This window comes from Pogoniulus pusillus, chromosome 8 (genome assembly GCF_015220805.1).
Source record: "Pogoniulus pusillus isolate bPogPus1 chromosome 8, bPogPus1.pri, whole genome shotgun sequence".
Taxonomy (NCBI): domain Eukaryota; kingdom Metazoa; phylum Chordata; class Aves; order Piciformes; family Lybiidae; genus Pogoniulus; species Pogoniulus pusillus.
The window spans coordinates 10,392,396-10,407,018 of NC_087271.1; the positions used below are offsets into that span (position 1 = coordinate 10,392,396).

General features: G+C 44.3%; 2 protein-coding genes across 2 annotated transcripts in view; one reads left to right on the forward strand and one right to left on the reverse strand.

Annotated features, from left to right (window-relative positions):
- Positions 1-7,349, reverse strand: part of CDC73 (cell division cycle 73) — a 140,306-nt gene extending 132,957 nt beyond the window's left edge. The window contains exons 1-2 of the mRNA XM_064147163.1: positions 7,056-7,349; positions 615-720 (exon numbers count right to left, since the gene is read on the reverse strand). Coding sequence (XP_064003233.1) covers positions 615-720; positions 7,056-7,315 — 366 coding nt within the window. The 5' untranslated portion in view covers positions 7,316-7,349. The remainder of the gene's footprint in view (positions 1-614; positions 721-7,055) is intronic.
- A 390-nt stretch (positions 7,350-7,739) lies between these two features.
- GLRX2 (glutaredoxin 2) lies at positions 7,740-12,993 on the forward strand. The gene is made up of 4 exons (XM_064147168.1): positions 7,740-8,117; positions 8,733-8,802; positions 11,576-11,752; positions 12,310-12,993. Exons 1-4 carry the CDS (start codon positions 8,017-8,019, stop codon positions 12,442-12,444), a joined length of 483 nt encoding a protein of 160 aa, XP_064003238.1. The 5' UTR covers positions 7,740-8,016; the 3' UTR covers positions 12,445-12,993.
- The last annotated feature ends 1,630 nt before the right edge of the window (positions 12,994-14,623 follow it).

Consider the following 14,623-nt stretch of genomic DNA (forward strand, 5'->3'; position numbering starts at 1 on the left):
GGGGAAGATGAAACATAGGCTCACATAAAGCACTCAAATGGAAACAAAAAGGATTTTCTCTTTCAGAGTTCCCTTATCTTCATGGGAGAGCTTATCCAACCATTTTTTTTTCTGCAACTGCATACTTCTGAGTCCATTCCAAACCTATTCTGATGTATTTTTCTCTGTTTGGTAGATCCTTACAATTTCAGGCACTAAAGCATCATCTACATACGGGATGCACAATGGAGAACAGATGGACTGAAGTATTTTCAAGTAGTTTGTTGTGGAGACAACTGCAGGCTTAGAATATCAAGATAAATGCTGCTATTACTGTTAATATTTGGGTGACAGGCTGTTGTTGCAAATGCAACCTGGTGGTTTGAAAGGACAATCTGCTAGGAAGAGAATTGTCAAGGAAAAGACTCCACCTTCACAGGGACTGTCATTTGATGCCTACACAGAGATGATGGGTCTTTTTGAAAACACACACACACACACATCATTGCCTATGTTTTTCCCTTTCCCCAGCCAAATTCATACACTTAAATGCTACTATCATCACTTGAAAACAGCTATGCACATATTACTTATCACAAACAAGACAAAATACAGGTTTTGTGTGGTCTACTTACCGCAGCACGGCGGACATAAACTGGATGAGAAAGGTGCACATTATTGAGCAGGAACAAGATGGAATCCAAAGTGTAGTATTCCCTGGGCTGGCCCTCTTTTCCTGTCCTGTAAAACCATGAAATAAAAGATTTGAACATTGAACTTCTACACCTGTCTCACACATATAGGTTTTTTAGCAAAGTTCTCTTTCATTTCTAGGTCACAGTGCAAAATCAGTAGGCAGCAATGGAGCAAAGCTGGAGATGAGTAGGTTCAGGCTGGATGTGAGGAGTAAGCTCTTCACCATGAGAGTTGTGAGAGTCTGGAATGGGTTGCCCAGGGGGGTAGCTGAGGCCCCATGCCTGGAGGTGTTGGAGGCCAGGCTGGATGAGGCTGTGGCCAGCGTGATCTAGGGTAGGGTGTCCCTGCCCATGGCAGGGGGGTTGGAATTGGATGATCCTTGTGGTCCCTTCCAGCCCTGACTGACTCTATAATTCAATGTTACTATCAGGCTGCTGCTCAGTTAAGGAATTATCACTTGTGTTAACAATATCAGTGAGGGATTTATGTTCTTGCAGCCTTTTTACAGAGAACATTATAAAATTGTCCAAAACAACCAAAACAAGAGCTAGATGAGTTATAAAATATTCCACAAGTAAGACCTGGGAAATCATAACATATTTATTCTTCAGTTATAACTGGATAGATTTTTCACCAATAGAGAAAGTACAGTAAAGAAATCAGAATACATAAATTTCATGAAGTCTGGAGAGTAAAAGGTTCAAAATGGTCCTGAAAAGTCAAACTAATGAGCAACTGGAAAGTAACTGCACACAAAACTAGCAAAACAGACCACAAATGCCAAAGAAGTTCCATACTGAAGTTAGACAACTTCAGAGCAACATGACAGCAACAAGCTCGATCTCAGCTTTGGAAAGCTTATTTGTCTTTCAAGGCTAAGAAAGGAATATGTTCTGTGTAACATTTTTGGAGGAAAAAAAATCCCTCAAAACATGGCCAAGCAAGAATTGTAGTCTCATCCTGGCTCTATGTGCATTGAATGTAATTGTCCCACTCACACACAGAATCTCTCTCTTTATGCTGTTACTAGAAGACTCTGTAGGAGAAGCAACACTTGTGGCGGTTTCAAAACAAAACCTGCCCCTAAATATTTCAACTGCTTTGAGAAATTGAACTTTTCTTCAGTTTCTCAGCAGACCAGGAAATCAATGAGAGCAGGGACTCCACTATCCAGATGTGGGACCTGCCAGACTCCAATTAAAAGTAGAACAAAGCTCCCCAACACTGCTTAGTCCCATCCTCAAATAGCTGTCTCACCTCAGAATGTGAAGAAGAGAATCCACTAGAAAAACAGGCCAGAAATAGCACAGAGTTTTGATCATAACAGAAACACTTCCATTAAAACCATGATAAGGACTCTTTAAAGACAGTGGCTTTACCATTGGCTTGCCATTGTATCAAAACATCACAGGAGGGCCGGCCTCAATGGAGGAAGGGAGAGAAGATTAAAAAACCTCAACCATAACTTTCTTGAGCCTCAAAAAGCTGAACAAACATCTCCTAAAAGCCACAGAAGTACAAGTTTCTTTTCACCTCTACTGTGGACAATGAAACTACTGCTTCTCTTACAATCACTTGTCAGAAATCATCACTATTGGAAATGTCCAATACCCTTTTCAGAATTCATTGCTAACAATAAGGTGGAAAACATTACTTTCATAATGATGCCTGAGAAAGCCAACACATTAATAACTTGCAGAGAGAGATTCTAAATACTGGAAAGGTAGACTAGAGCATCTTTCCATCACTTCTAAGAACTTCCTTTGCACCGAGTAGGGGGTGTGTTTACATTTTGTTACTGAAAAGGGAAGAGACATAGCATCTTTCAGCCACTAAGAAATCAGAATGTGCCTTCACAATTAGAGGCAAAAGAACTGATTCCTCGGTAAGGAATCATTTTGAGTATTCTCCTGTTTCGCTGCTATGTTTGACAAGAGCAGTGGTTGAAATAGACTTGGCTCTGAAGTGAAGTTTATGGCACAAGATACAGTTATCACTTCATTTTAAAATGAACATTTGAGATTACCTCACTTCAGAGTAACTCCTTATTTGAAGGGTGCCATATCCACTGAACATTTTACATCAAGCCCAGCTGGTCAGCTATTCACAGTTTTGGTAATGTTTAGCAATAATGGCTTCATTTAGGAAACAACTAAATGGTTTTCTATTCATTTGAAAATACAGTATTACAAAGCCACAGCTTAGCAGGGCACATCTGGTAGTTCACCACTCAAACCACACACAAGAAATCCCAATGCTCATTATGGCTCTAAGAGGACATTTCATTAGGAGGACGAGACATTGTGCATTAAAGGGAAACTGTCAGATGGACAAGCAGCTGCTCACAAGGAGAAAACCTAAGTCTAAGCTCACATTTCAACATCAGTTTGCATTCCTCATTTTTCTCAGGCAGAAAAACCTGACCAATAAACTGAGAGCTAAAAGCAAGCTGACCTTAGGGTAGCTTACCTCACTCCATTTACAAACATCCAAAGTAGCAGAAGAAATTAGTTTTCTTTTTTCCCATATTTAGTAAAGGCATTGATTACTTAAGAACAAAAGTAAAATCTTAAGCTTCAGACTTCAGAAATTCCAGTAAGTGTTTTTGCTTTAATGGTTTTGCAGAGTTGTATTGCACCAAAAAAAAAATCATTCTCTTTAAAACGTTGAGAAAATGTGACATGTTCTTGCTCTCTGTTAACCTGCTTGTTTTAACAAGAGGGAGGGCTGGAACTAGATGATCCTTGTGGTCCCTTCCAACCCTGATTGATACTGTGGTTCTATGAAATTCATTTCCCACTCATCCATTCACCCTCAACCTGTGAGCACCAAGAGTTTATTCATTTTTGACTGCTTTATTTCCTCTTTCATGTTCCAAAAAAGTATTTTTTGCAGAGATACTGAAGGCCTGTGCCTGTCCCACAAAAGCAAGCAGTAATCTTTACAAACACAAGAGCAGGCATGCAGAGTATCACACAAATCACAATAGCCATGACCAGCTGCTCACTGTTTAAAAACTTTGATGCTGTGCATACAAACCACTCTGCTGGGCAAACAAAGCAAGTCAGTTTCTCTGTTAGACTGATTCCTTCCCTTGGATTTGAAACAGATTCTACAATCACTGTACAGGGGCCACAGATTAGCCATTAAATACAGCCTAATGAAACAATTTCAGAGCATCTATCCTTCTTCATGGGCCAGCAGGGGTGTCCCTATTTTTATGATCACAGAATGGTTTCGGTTGGAAGCAATCTTACACAGATCATCTATTTCCAACCCCTCTGCTATGGGCAGGGACACCTTCCACTAAACCAGGTTGCTCAAAGTCCCATCCTACCTGGCCTTGAAAACTACCAAGGCTGGGACACTCACATCATCTCTGGACAACCTCTTCCAGTGTCTAACCACTCTCAAGCAAACATCTTAGAATCACAGAATCAGTTAGGGTAGGAAGGCACCACAAGGATCATCTAGTTCCAGCCCTCCTGCCATGCCCAGGGACACCCTACCCTAGATCAGGCTGGCCAAAGCCTCAGCCAGCCTGGCCTTAAAACACCTCCAGGCATGGGGCCTCAACTACCTCCCTGGGCAACCCACTCCAGGCTCTCACCACTCTCATGCTGAACAACTTCCTCCTCACATCCAGCCTGAACCTACCCATCTCCAGCTTTGCTCCATTCCCCTTAATCCTGTCACTCTCTGATATCCTGAAAAGTCCCTCCCCAGCTTTTTCGTAGGCCCCCTTCAGATACTGGAAGGCCACAATAAGGTCACCTGGGAGCCTCCTCTTCTGCAGACTGAACAGCCCCAACTCTTTCAGTCTATCCTCACAGGAGAGGTGCTTGCTAGTATGTAATCTGAATCAACCCAGTTTAAAGCCATTACTCCTTGTTCTATCACAACATGTCCTCATAAAAAGCTCCTCCCCAGCTCTCTTGTGGAAACTAGCCTGGATTAAAATTAATTTCTGCTTTTCCTTTCCCTCCCCCTGCCTCCAGGTGACTTTTAACTTGGCTTAGTTCCTCAGACCAATCTACTCTTAGGCTGACACCTGTGCCATGACAGAGAGAAGGCAGTGCAAGGCAGCACTGCCAACTTCTGCCAGCTTGGCTGTTCAAGGAGCCAGTGTTAAATGTCTACTTCTAATTCTAGCAGGGACAGAATGCCACCACAGCTGCATTACTCTCTCCAGGCTGGCAGAAGAGACGCAATTACAGCAACCACACTGTGCACACTTAGAGCAGAAATCAAGATCTGCATCATGAAGGACTAAGTCACTAACAACTGCCCAATGTAAGTATAGTTTGAATCCTACCAAGCAACTTGAATGCAAAAGGTTTTGTATTCAGACTTACTGCAGAGGTCTGGCAATTACATCAATTAACAGCTCCTACACTGTAGTGTCAAGACTATTGAGTATGGCTTACAGAACTGGTCTCCTTCTAACAGTGTCTTCAATTTAAAGATCAGACACACACAATTCCACAGTGGTTCCCAAGAAATGTGCATTGGCATGGCAGCAGGGTGATTCTACCCAAAGTTCAGAAGCCAATGGCCTAACACAAGATTCACTAGCTTCAAACAAGCTAAAAAAAAAAAAGACCCCACATTCTACAACACATCCATCACAAGAGATGAGGACACAAACAGCTACTACAAGGCTAATTCTGCTGTTCTGCTTACATCCTCTGTTCACCCACAGCTCCTTCTTAACCATCAAGATAAAGCTGCCTCAATACACATAATAAAAGTTTTCCTATCTGGCTGGTGTGTTTTTGTCTGTTGTTAACAATTTCCACAGCAAATTCAAGCTCTCCTAAGCAGTAACAGACTGGCATACCAGTTTCTCTGTCACCAAAAGAGGAGTAATCGAGCTTGTCTGCCTAGTTAACCATTATTTGCTACAGCTTGGGCAAAACAACTTGCACCAAGGAAACTACCACAAATTGTCTACACAGTTGCTGAGCAAAAATAGACCTAAGCCTTTTTAAGAATTTTAAAACTGCTTATGCAAATATTTTTCTTCCTCTTCAGCCTAGCTACAGTATCCCCTATTCTGCCAGGAAGTGCAAATAAATCCCAAACGAGTTTCTGAAAGCTTGAAACAGGTAATAAAATAGCACAGTGATACTTTTAAATGCAATGTTAAATGAATTTAAAAAAAAGAAAATCCACCTCAAATTAACACAAATAAATTTTGTTCCTTTTTCTCTTAAATTCGAAGTCAGGATAAGGGAGAAATGTTAATATTGATGACATGATTATGATAGCTTAAAAGAGTAGTAATGGTACCTAGTCATAGACTGAACTACACGGCATAGTCTGAGATACCTGCAGGGTTTTCTGCTCCTTTGTCAACCTTTACAGAATAATGTAGTCCCTTTGATCACTACCTGAATCATTCCCCATCTGATATCTAAGATGCTTCAGAGGTTCACTGAAATCCTTCTAGCTAAGATATTATGAGCAAGCAGCTGTTGAATTCAGAGCACCAGAGAGTGAAGGCGACCCTTGCACTGTGATATGTATCACGCCAGCAAATTCAACAGGTACAAACCCTCATTTCCTAGAAGTTTTCTAAAACATAACCATTTCACCTAGAAGAATCATTCAAACAGCCTGCATTAGGTCCAAGGCAGGACAAGGCTTCAGCCAGGCACAGGTTAGGAAGAAGCAAAGCACCTGTACAGTTCCACGGAGCCCGTAGATGACCAGAGAGTGTAGGTTTGGACGTTGCTGACTTCCTTACATCAGGACAAAGCTCCAGGAAAAGAGGAGTGGCCCGAATAAGCTAAGCCAGTAAGTTCATAATATCGTCCTTTTCACGCAAAGCCCAGAAAAACTTCGAGAAGCTGCCTCCTGTCATCCCACCGCAAGAGTTTACAAGACTGCAACCCTCCAGCTCCTCCAGCTCCCCCACGACAAACCGAGGACCGTAGAAAGGCCTCAGCCCAGCCCCGTTGCTCTTCTGGCTGGGGCAGGGGCGCCGGGCGGCTACTGACCGGGCGGGGACCTGGGAAACTTCCCGAATGGGTCGGCGACATCTCCATACCCAATCAGTCTACGGGCACCAGGGGGAAAGGAGACAGCGCCCACCCCGCTGCAGAGTGCCGGCCGCTCAGACACTCCTCTGCCGGGACACCGTGCCGGCGCACCGCCCCGCTGCACTCCCGAGGGGCCCTACCGTGGAGCGACAACCAGGCCGCCCGCCACCGCCTGCCTCGCTCGTTACTACGCCGAAGGCGAAGGACGGCGAGAAAGCCCTCCCCGTTCCCCCGGCGCACCTCTGCAACTTCGCGGCAACTTCTCCCTCTGCCCCCCCACCCGTCCCTTCCCCGAGAGAGCTGCCGCCTGCAGCCCGCCCCGACCCCGCTGCGTACCCCCAGATGACATAGTTAGTCTTGACATTCTTGGGCCAGGAGAACTCGCCGAAGATCACCTCGTCGCCCTTCACGACGATCTCCTTCTTCTGCGTGTTGTACTGCCGCAGCACGCTCAGCACGTCCGCCATCTTCGCCCCGGAGCCGCCGGCCGCCGCCGCTCCGCCAGAGCCCGGCCCCTCTGACAGCCGTACCAGGACCCCGCCGCCAGCCTCCACGCCGGAGGCTGCCCGACGCGACTGCCTGAGCGGGAGCTCCATCTCCGCACCGCCGCCGCCAGGGAGCAATGTTGAGCCCGTTGCTAGGGAGCGAGGCTCTCCCCGGCAGGTGCGGCACAGCTGCCCGCTGCCGCCGGGCAGGGGCAGGGGCACGGGCACGGGAGTAGCACGAAAGAAGCCAGCGCTGCTCACGGCCCCGGCCCTTCATACCAGCACAGCGTCCGAACAGGAGAGGAATGCCTCGAAGAAAGAGTGTCAGAGCTGTCGGAAGCAGTGCACTGATCGCACGCTGCCGATCAGAAGAGAAGTATTTTGGAACCTGGATCTAAAGGGACAGCTTTGGCCTCTTCACGCAATTTCTTCAGAAATCCTGTGGGATAGGGTACTAGAAGAAGTACTAGCAGGGAGACCGAGGGAGTTGGTTAACATTCAAGCACCATTTTCTCCAAGCTCAAGAATGGAGCATCACGAAGAGTGAGAAATCCCAGTAAGAGAGCTAGAGACCTGCACGGTTGAGCCCCACAGAGCGATGCCTGGCGCTCCGTAGCACCGCCTATGGGAGCCGTACTCCGCGCTGGTTAAGCTGCGTTCCCGCAGCGCCGTTAGCTGGGCCTCCACCTGAGACACTCGGCGCCCCCTGGCGGGGCGGGGCGGCTCGGCACGGCACACGGCGCTACAAGACACCGGCAGCGGAGCGGCCAGCCGCATGCTGCACTGGGAGGCGGGGCGGGGGCCTGAGAGTGATGCCCGACCGCCGTGAGGACTGCCACAGGTCCCTCCCCTTCCTGCTGGCCGCCATGGCCCTGCAGAGGGCGCTGCGCCGGGCGGCGGGGCCGTGCCGCGGGTAGGTCGGGGCCGTGCCGCGGGTAGGTCGGTTTGTCCGCTTGCCCGTCTGCCTGTCGGGGCCGCGGCGGAGCCCCTCGCGCCGCGCGTTGGTGGGAGCTGTGCTGCGGTCCCAGGACGGAGCTTGATTTCCGCACGGTGTCGGAGGAGCGACCCTCTGGGGCGCACAGCAGCGCGTTGAGGAGCCGCCTCCGGGCTGTGGGGAACGGCGGGCAGGACGACGTGCAGGCCTCGGAGCAGCACGCCTGCGGGACCCGCACCCTTGATGAAAATGAGTGTGTTGCTTTCTGTCAGGGTTGGGTCGGGACGCCGAACACAGTCCGGTGACAGATTTGACACTCGTGTCTGTTACCGGTGGGGGTGGGACGCGATTCTCTCGAGAGGGCAGCCGGTTTGGTTATTCTTGCAGTCTGCAACATCCATCTTCATTTTCATCTTCCTTCAGACATGATAGAACTAGCATGACGGTAAGTAATGCAGCTGAAGTGAGATAATATGTAATGATGAAATCGCCCTAAACCTGTGAGCAAAACACTATAAAGCCAGCCTTTAATTTGTGATCTGTAAACTGTAATTTGCTTGAAAGCTCCACTGTTTAACTCTCCTTTGTTTTTAGTTTTAGAATGGGGAATATGCAGCCTGCTTCTGTAGGATTGTCTAACGATGCTGTTGTGAATCAAATACAGGTAACATTGTTTATGCAGGTCTAACTTATTTTCGTCCTTCCTGGAAGCTGTAGTTGCTTAAAAGCTCTTCTGATTTATACCAAGAAATTCTGTAACTAGCTCTGCACAGTGGAGCTGGTTCTTTATTATTGCTATTATTTAAATGGTATTTATCCACAGCTATACAACGTCTTTTTCAGACCTTACATTCTGCCTTGATATCAATGTTGGAGATTAAACCTTGTAAAATGACTGAATCTTCCAAGAGTAAATTGTTAACGATAGTTGTGATGGTTTGGGTGTTCCATGCCCCCCCACACTTTATGAAATCACCCAGACTAGGCTCAGATGGCTCTGGAAATATGAATGAAGCTATTTATTTACAGCTAGCACAATATGCAAGCAGATATTTACAGTATAGACAGAAATATACAAGGTAAAAGGTAATACAGAAACACAACAGCCCTCCCAGAAACCTGAGTCCCCAGGAGGGGCTCCCAACCACCCCTCACCTTCCCCCTGCCACTTTCAACCTTACCCCAGTCCTAAGGAAGAATAGAGGTTTGGCCAAGAGGTTAAGAAGCAAAGTGGGTGTGATGGTTTGGGCTCTTACCCACCCCTCCACACTTTGTATTTGCCCCAGCTAACTCAGACGGACCCTGGGAATATAGATGAAGCAATTTATTTACAGCTAGCAGAATTTACAAGCAGCTATTTACAATATATACAGTTATATACAATTATATACAGAAATATACAAAGGATAAACAATACAGCACAACTCCCCTCCCAGAAACCTGAGTCCCCAGGAGGGGCTTTCAAACCACCCCAACACCTCCCCCGGCCCTCTCAACCTTACCCCAGTTCTCAGGAAGAAGAGAGATGCAGCCAAGAGGTTAGGGAGCAAGGTTAGTAGGAGCAAGGTTAATGAGCTGTGACCAGGTCTGAAGGCAAAGGCAGAAGAGAAAGACAAAATGGAGAAAGTTTTCTTCTTCTTCCCAGAGCTCTCAGCGAGACTGTGAGAGAAGTTGACATCAATTGTTTTCATTTCACTGCCCGTTATCTAGTTCTTTTACCAAAACATTCCAGCTTGCTTCTAACTAGCACAGTGGGTTAGTCAAAGAAATGGCAGAGAGGGGTGAGGTTAGCCCAAAATGGAGGGTGAGGTTAGAGAGATGCAGCTCAGCCAGCAGCCCGAGTGAGAGTGGTTATCTAATGTTTTTGTTTCTTGTTCCTATACATCTCAGCAAGACTATGAGGGAAGTAGACATCACCATTGTTTTGTTTTTACAGCCTGTAATCTAGTTCTTCTCACCAAAACATTGTAGCCTGCTTCAAAGTAGCACAGAAGCATGTTGGGGTTTTTTTTTTGGTGAGAGCTATGCACACTTGTAACCAACCGATGAATTCTTATAATGGAAGAAGCCTTAGAGAGGATAAGCAAAAGCAGCCTGGGGTAGGCCAAACGGAAGGTGAGGTTAGGGAGTAAGATGTTGCTCAGCCAGCAGCCCAAGCGAGAGTGAGAGAAAAAGGGGCGAGAATGTTATCTAATGTTTTCATTTCTTCTTCAGCAAGACTCTGAGGGAAGCAGACATCACCATTGTTTTCCTTTCACAGCCTGTAATCTAGTCCTTCCCACCAAAACATTCTAGCCTGCTTCAAACTAGCACAATAGTAAATGATATTCTGAAATCACCCTTACTTACAGCAAAGTAATGGCATTTCTTTCACCCACTCAGAAGACATTTCGTCACTTTCCTTTGGCACATCCCATTTGCCTTATGGACTGGGAAAGCTGCACCAAGTAATTCAAGGAGATGCAGCTTGTGTTGCAGACTTCAGGAGTCTCTGACTGCAGAGCACAAGCGGGTTCATGGTTGGCACTGTTGCATGGCAGTTGCACCGTGCACTGCACAACTGTTCTGCTCAGTTTTGAAGTCAGTTGCCAGTCATGCACAGCTGCATAGCTGCCAGCAGCACCTTTGGTAGAGATCATTAATGCTAACTCTCTGTTCCTCTGCTCCCACAAGAAGGTCATATTAGTCTGACTTTCCAGAGTACTAAGTTGTAATGCATTCCAGATATTCTACTCAGAGATTAGAGCATGCCTTTGAATAGCATATGTGGAGCAGCAGAAGTTACTCTGTCTCCCATTTAATTCTGCAGACTGCTGAAGTTGCATCTCAGCACCTACTTCACTTGCATGCAGATGCTCTTTGGGATCTTGTCAGGTGCAACTGCACTTCTTGAGGTTTAATCTTTTTTGGCAGTTCATAGGAAGCATTTCTTTTTCTGATGTGTGACTGTGGCATGCATCCCTAAAGGAAGTGGTAGGCTGCCATAGAGGTCTTCAGAATAAATGTGAGGTGGTTATGTTTTGTACCCACCATATATGTGGTACTTTCTTGATAGATGCCTTGATTGAATTCATTGTTCTGCTTCTTGCTTTTAAAGAAAAGTAGTTCATTCTTTGCTTAAGATTCTTATGGCTGTGAGGTACAAGTAGGGAATATAGAAGGTAAGCTAGCTTTTCTTACCTTAAAAACTGAGAACATAGTAGTGTTTTGGAAGATTCTTCAGAACTACCCAGCAATTGCTGTAGCTTAGCTGGGAACTCCTCAACTGTGCCTGCTAAAAATACCTCAAAATGCCTTTTACAGAGAGTACTTTTCCTGCAGCTGTTACCATAGCAGCAGGTTTTAAACTTCTGTATTTGTTTTTATGAGTGATGCTGTTGAAATACACAGACTGAAAACCAAAGCATGCTGACTTGACTGCTCCTTTGTTCATCCAGGAGATTATTTCAGCCAACTGCGTGGTGATTTTCTCCAAAACAACATGTGTCTACTGCAAAATGGCAAAAAAAGTTTTTGAGGGTATGAATGTAAATTATACAGCTGTGGAACTGGACATGAATACCAATGGAAGCCAGTTCCAAGACATCCTTGAACAGATGACTGGTGGCAGAACAGTGAGTATATTTTATTATAGCTAACAAACAAAGTAATGACTTAACACATGTTCCTCTTGGGCTATGACCATAGCAAGTTCTTCATCTTGTTTGAGACAAGTAAAGTTGGGATGCAAGCTCTTAAATTAATAGCTAGGAGCAGCAAAAGGGTTTTGTACCATCTTGTTCTCTTGAGACACTCTGGCTGCCCCTCTGAGGTGATCTTTTCTCTGCTGCCACTAAGGTAATTTTAGTATCCAAGTCAGCTTTCTTTTGTAGTGGTGTATTTAACCCATTGTCTTTGACACTTAGCTTGCAATCTCTTCTTTTTATATAGTCTCACTCGAGTTCATTATGTTATCAAGATCTCCCATATAGCGACTTCCTTCCACTTTTGAGGAGCACATCAACAAAGTTTCCCTTCTCTCTACATACCATGCAAATGTACCAGTTGTAGAGTAATACTTGATATGCCTGTGAAAAATACTTCTGCTCTGTGTAGAGGAGACACCTTGTGGGTTTGCTTAGATTTTTACCTTATTTGCCAGAGGCAACTAATGCAATTTTTTTCTTCGTAGGTCCCCAGAGTGTTTGTTAATGGGTCTTTTGTTGGAGGTGCTACAGATATTCAGAGGCTTCATGAGGAAGGCAAACTGCTTCCATTAGTACAGCAATGTCAAAAAAATTCTGGACAACCCTCTAGTTCAGCTTAGTCTTCCTTTCTATAAGCAGGATATCAGACAAGCCAGGAGACCGCAAAGAGATGCTGCATCAGCTGGACTCAAGAACTTTGAAACATGGCTTTCTCAATCCTAGCTCATTCTCTGGCACAGACTTTATGGACTTGGCAAATCACTTGGTGTCCTTTCCTCAACTTTACCACAACCAAAATGGTGATAAAAAACCATAATATAACTCTGGGAATTCTGAGTGGGAGACAGTGATGTCATTTGTTTTGATACTATTGTATTTGATACTATGCTTCAGAGAAGTATTGTCTGGACAAGAAGAATCCTGTATTTTTTTTTCTTGCAGCTTAGTTGACATTTTAGCATCATTCCAACAAGCAAAAGGTCAGTTGAATGATTCCTTTATGAAGGCATTTTGACAGAGAAGAATTGAAGACAGCAAGAAGCAAAACAAATTGGTATGATACTGCTCTTATCAAGTCTGCCCCTCTTACATTTTAGTGCTTGATCACTCTGCTACCAAAATGTATGTCCAGTTGCTACTGAAAAGGGAATAAAGATTGTTGCAGCTCATTTTTACTCTGTACTGAGTATGAAGTCCATACCATGTCATTCAGGACTACCCTTCCAGAGGAGACAGCTGTCTCTCCCTTAACTGTACAAACTATGTTACAATCCAACACTACTACCAAACATAAGACAAGCAAAATGGGTCTAATGTGCATAGAGTTTATTTAGTACTTAGATTTTACAGTCAGAATGCACTTTATTAGCGGTTTTAACTTGCAGTTAAATGTCTACAAGAGATGTCTAAAATTCAATAGTTTCAGTACAATGTACATCCCAAGCCAGATCAGGCAATGCCAAGACTCTTGGTTATTTCAAAAAGGTTCATATGCAAGTAGAAAATTGTTTCCCACTCTTCAGTAAATGGCACCATTACACTACTAAAGGTGCACAGTTCCAAATAAAACTGTCAGTCAGTGACTTAATTTTACTCCTTGTTATTTCCATTTCTTTCAGCACTGCATGCATCTAAACTTTGTTCCCCCTCAAAGGGAAAAAAAGCATCACATTTATCCTCACGTGTAGATAATCAGGACTGTCCTTTGACAGCTTCCTTTCTGTGATGTAGGTTTGAAGTAAGCTTGAACTGCATTGGTTGGGATTCTTTAGTATACAGTTGCCTGCACTGTGCATCTTCAATATGTAATGAGCTAATTGAAAAGCCTGACCTCATTACATTTTGATTACTGTGTCTTGCTAGTTTCAGCACTGCCTTATTCAGATTCTGTGTACAAGGACACACTCAAACACAAACATGAATCTCTTTATTTTGTATTTAAAAAGCCATTTTTGCACATACAGTGGTAACCAAATATTCTTTTGCTGTGTATGATTCTTAGACCAGTTTTGTTTTCTCAAAAGATGAATAATTTTGCACCCAAATAGATTCATCATGTAAAAATAATAGCATACAAAGGAATTTTTCAGAGATCACTGCATTTTGTTCCCTGTTTCAAAAGTCCCAAACCAGTAGTCTAAAATAACCCTTTGAGTTCTCAATTTCAGAAATCCCAGGGCATTGTCACTTAAGGCAATATTCTATTCCAATGTTGGGAAAACATGCTGTATGCCTCCAGGCCCAAGTGAGTGCCCTTTTATTAAAGAAGATATGTCTTAAGGCACTCAAAGGGTTAATTATGTTTATTTCCAATACATTAAGGCTCCCCATCCAAATTGTTTCTCATGAATTGTGTATTTTCATATAAAGTAGCAGCAAGACAGTGCCTTCATTAGTGGATGGCACAAAGCCCTGTTACTTTTAAGTAATTTAAATATGATATGGCAGTTGAAGTGTGGTTCTACTCTCAAAAAAAAAGAGGGACTCAACAAGAGTCACTAAAAATAGCCCCAGTTTTTGGTTAGCATTGTTTCTAAAACAAAGCTGATTTACCTTAATGCTTGCTCTGGGATCTGAACCTTTACAATTACCCACTACTTAACCTGCTCATCCAGCTTAAGAAGCAGCTTAAAAAGCCTGTTCCTAAGAAGGCTGGAGAAGCTGGAAACAAACATCAGATTACTTAAGCAGAAAGAGCTGTGTATGCTCCTGTCTGCTGCTTCTTGAAACAGAATGGTTTTAATTTTAAAGAGTAGAACTGCACTTTCATAGGAGAATCTAACGTTTTATTTGTAACTA

Excerpts from the sequence above, each read along its gene's own strand:
- GLRX2 (XM_064147168.1), top strand. The coding sequence starts at position 8,017 with ATGCCCGACCGCCGTGAGGACTGCCACAGGTCCCTCCCCTTCCTGCTG. Across the intron at positions 8,118-8,732 it reads GCGGCGGGGCCGTGCCGCGG|TTTTAGAATGGGGAATATGC; the intron begins GTAGGTCGGGGC and ends CTTTGTTTTTAG. Across the intron at positions 11,753-12,309 it reads AGATGACTGGTGGCAGAACA|GTCCCCAGAGTGTTTGTTAA; the intron begins GTGAGTATATTT and ends TTTTCTTCGTAG.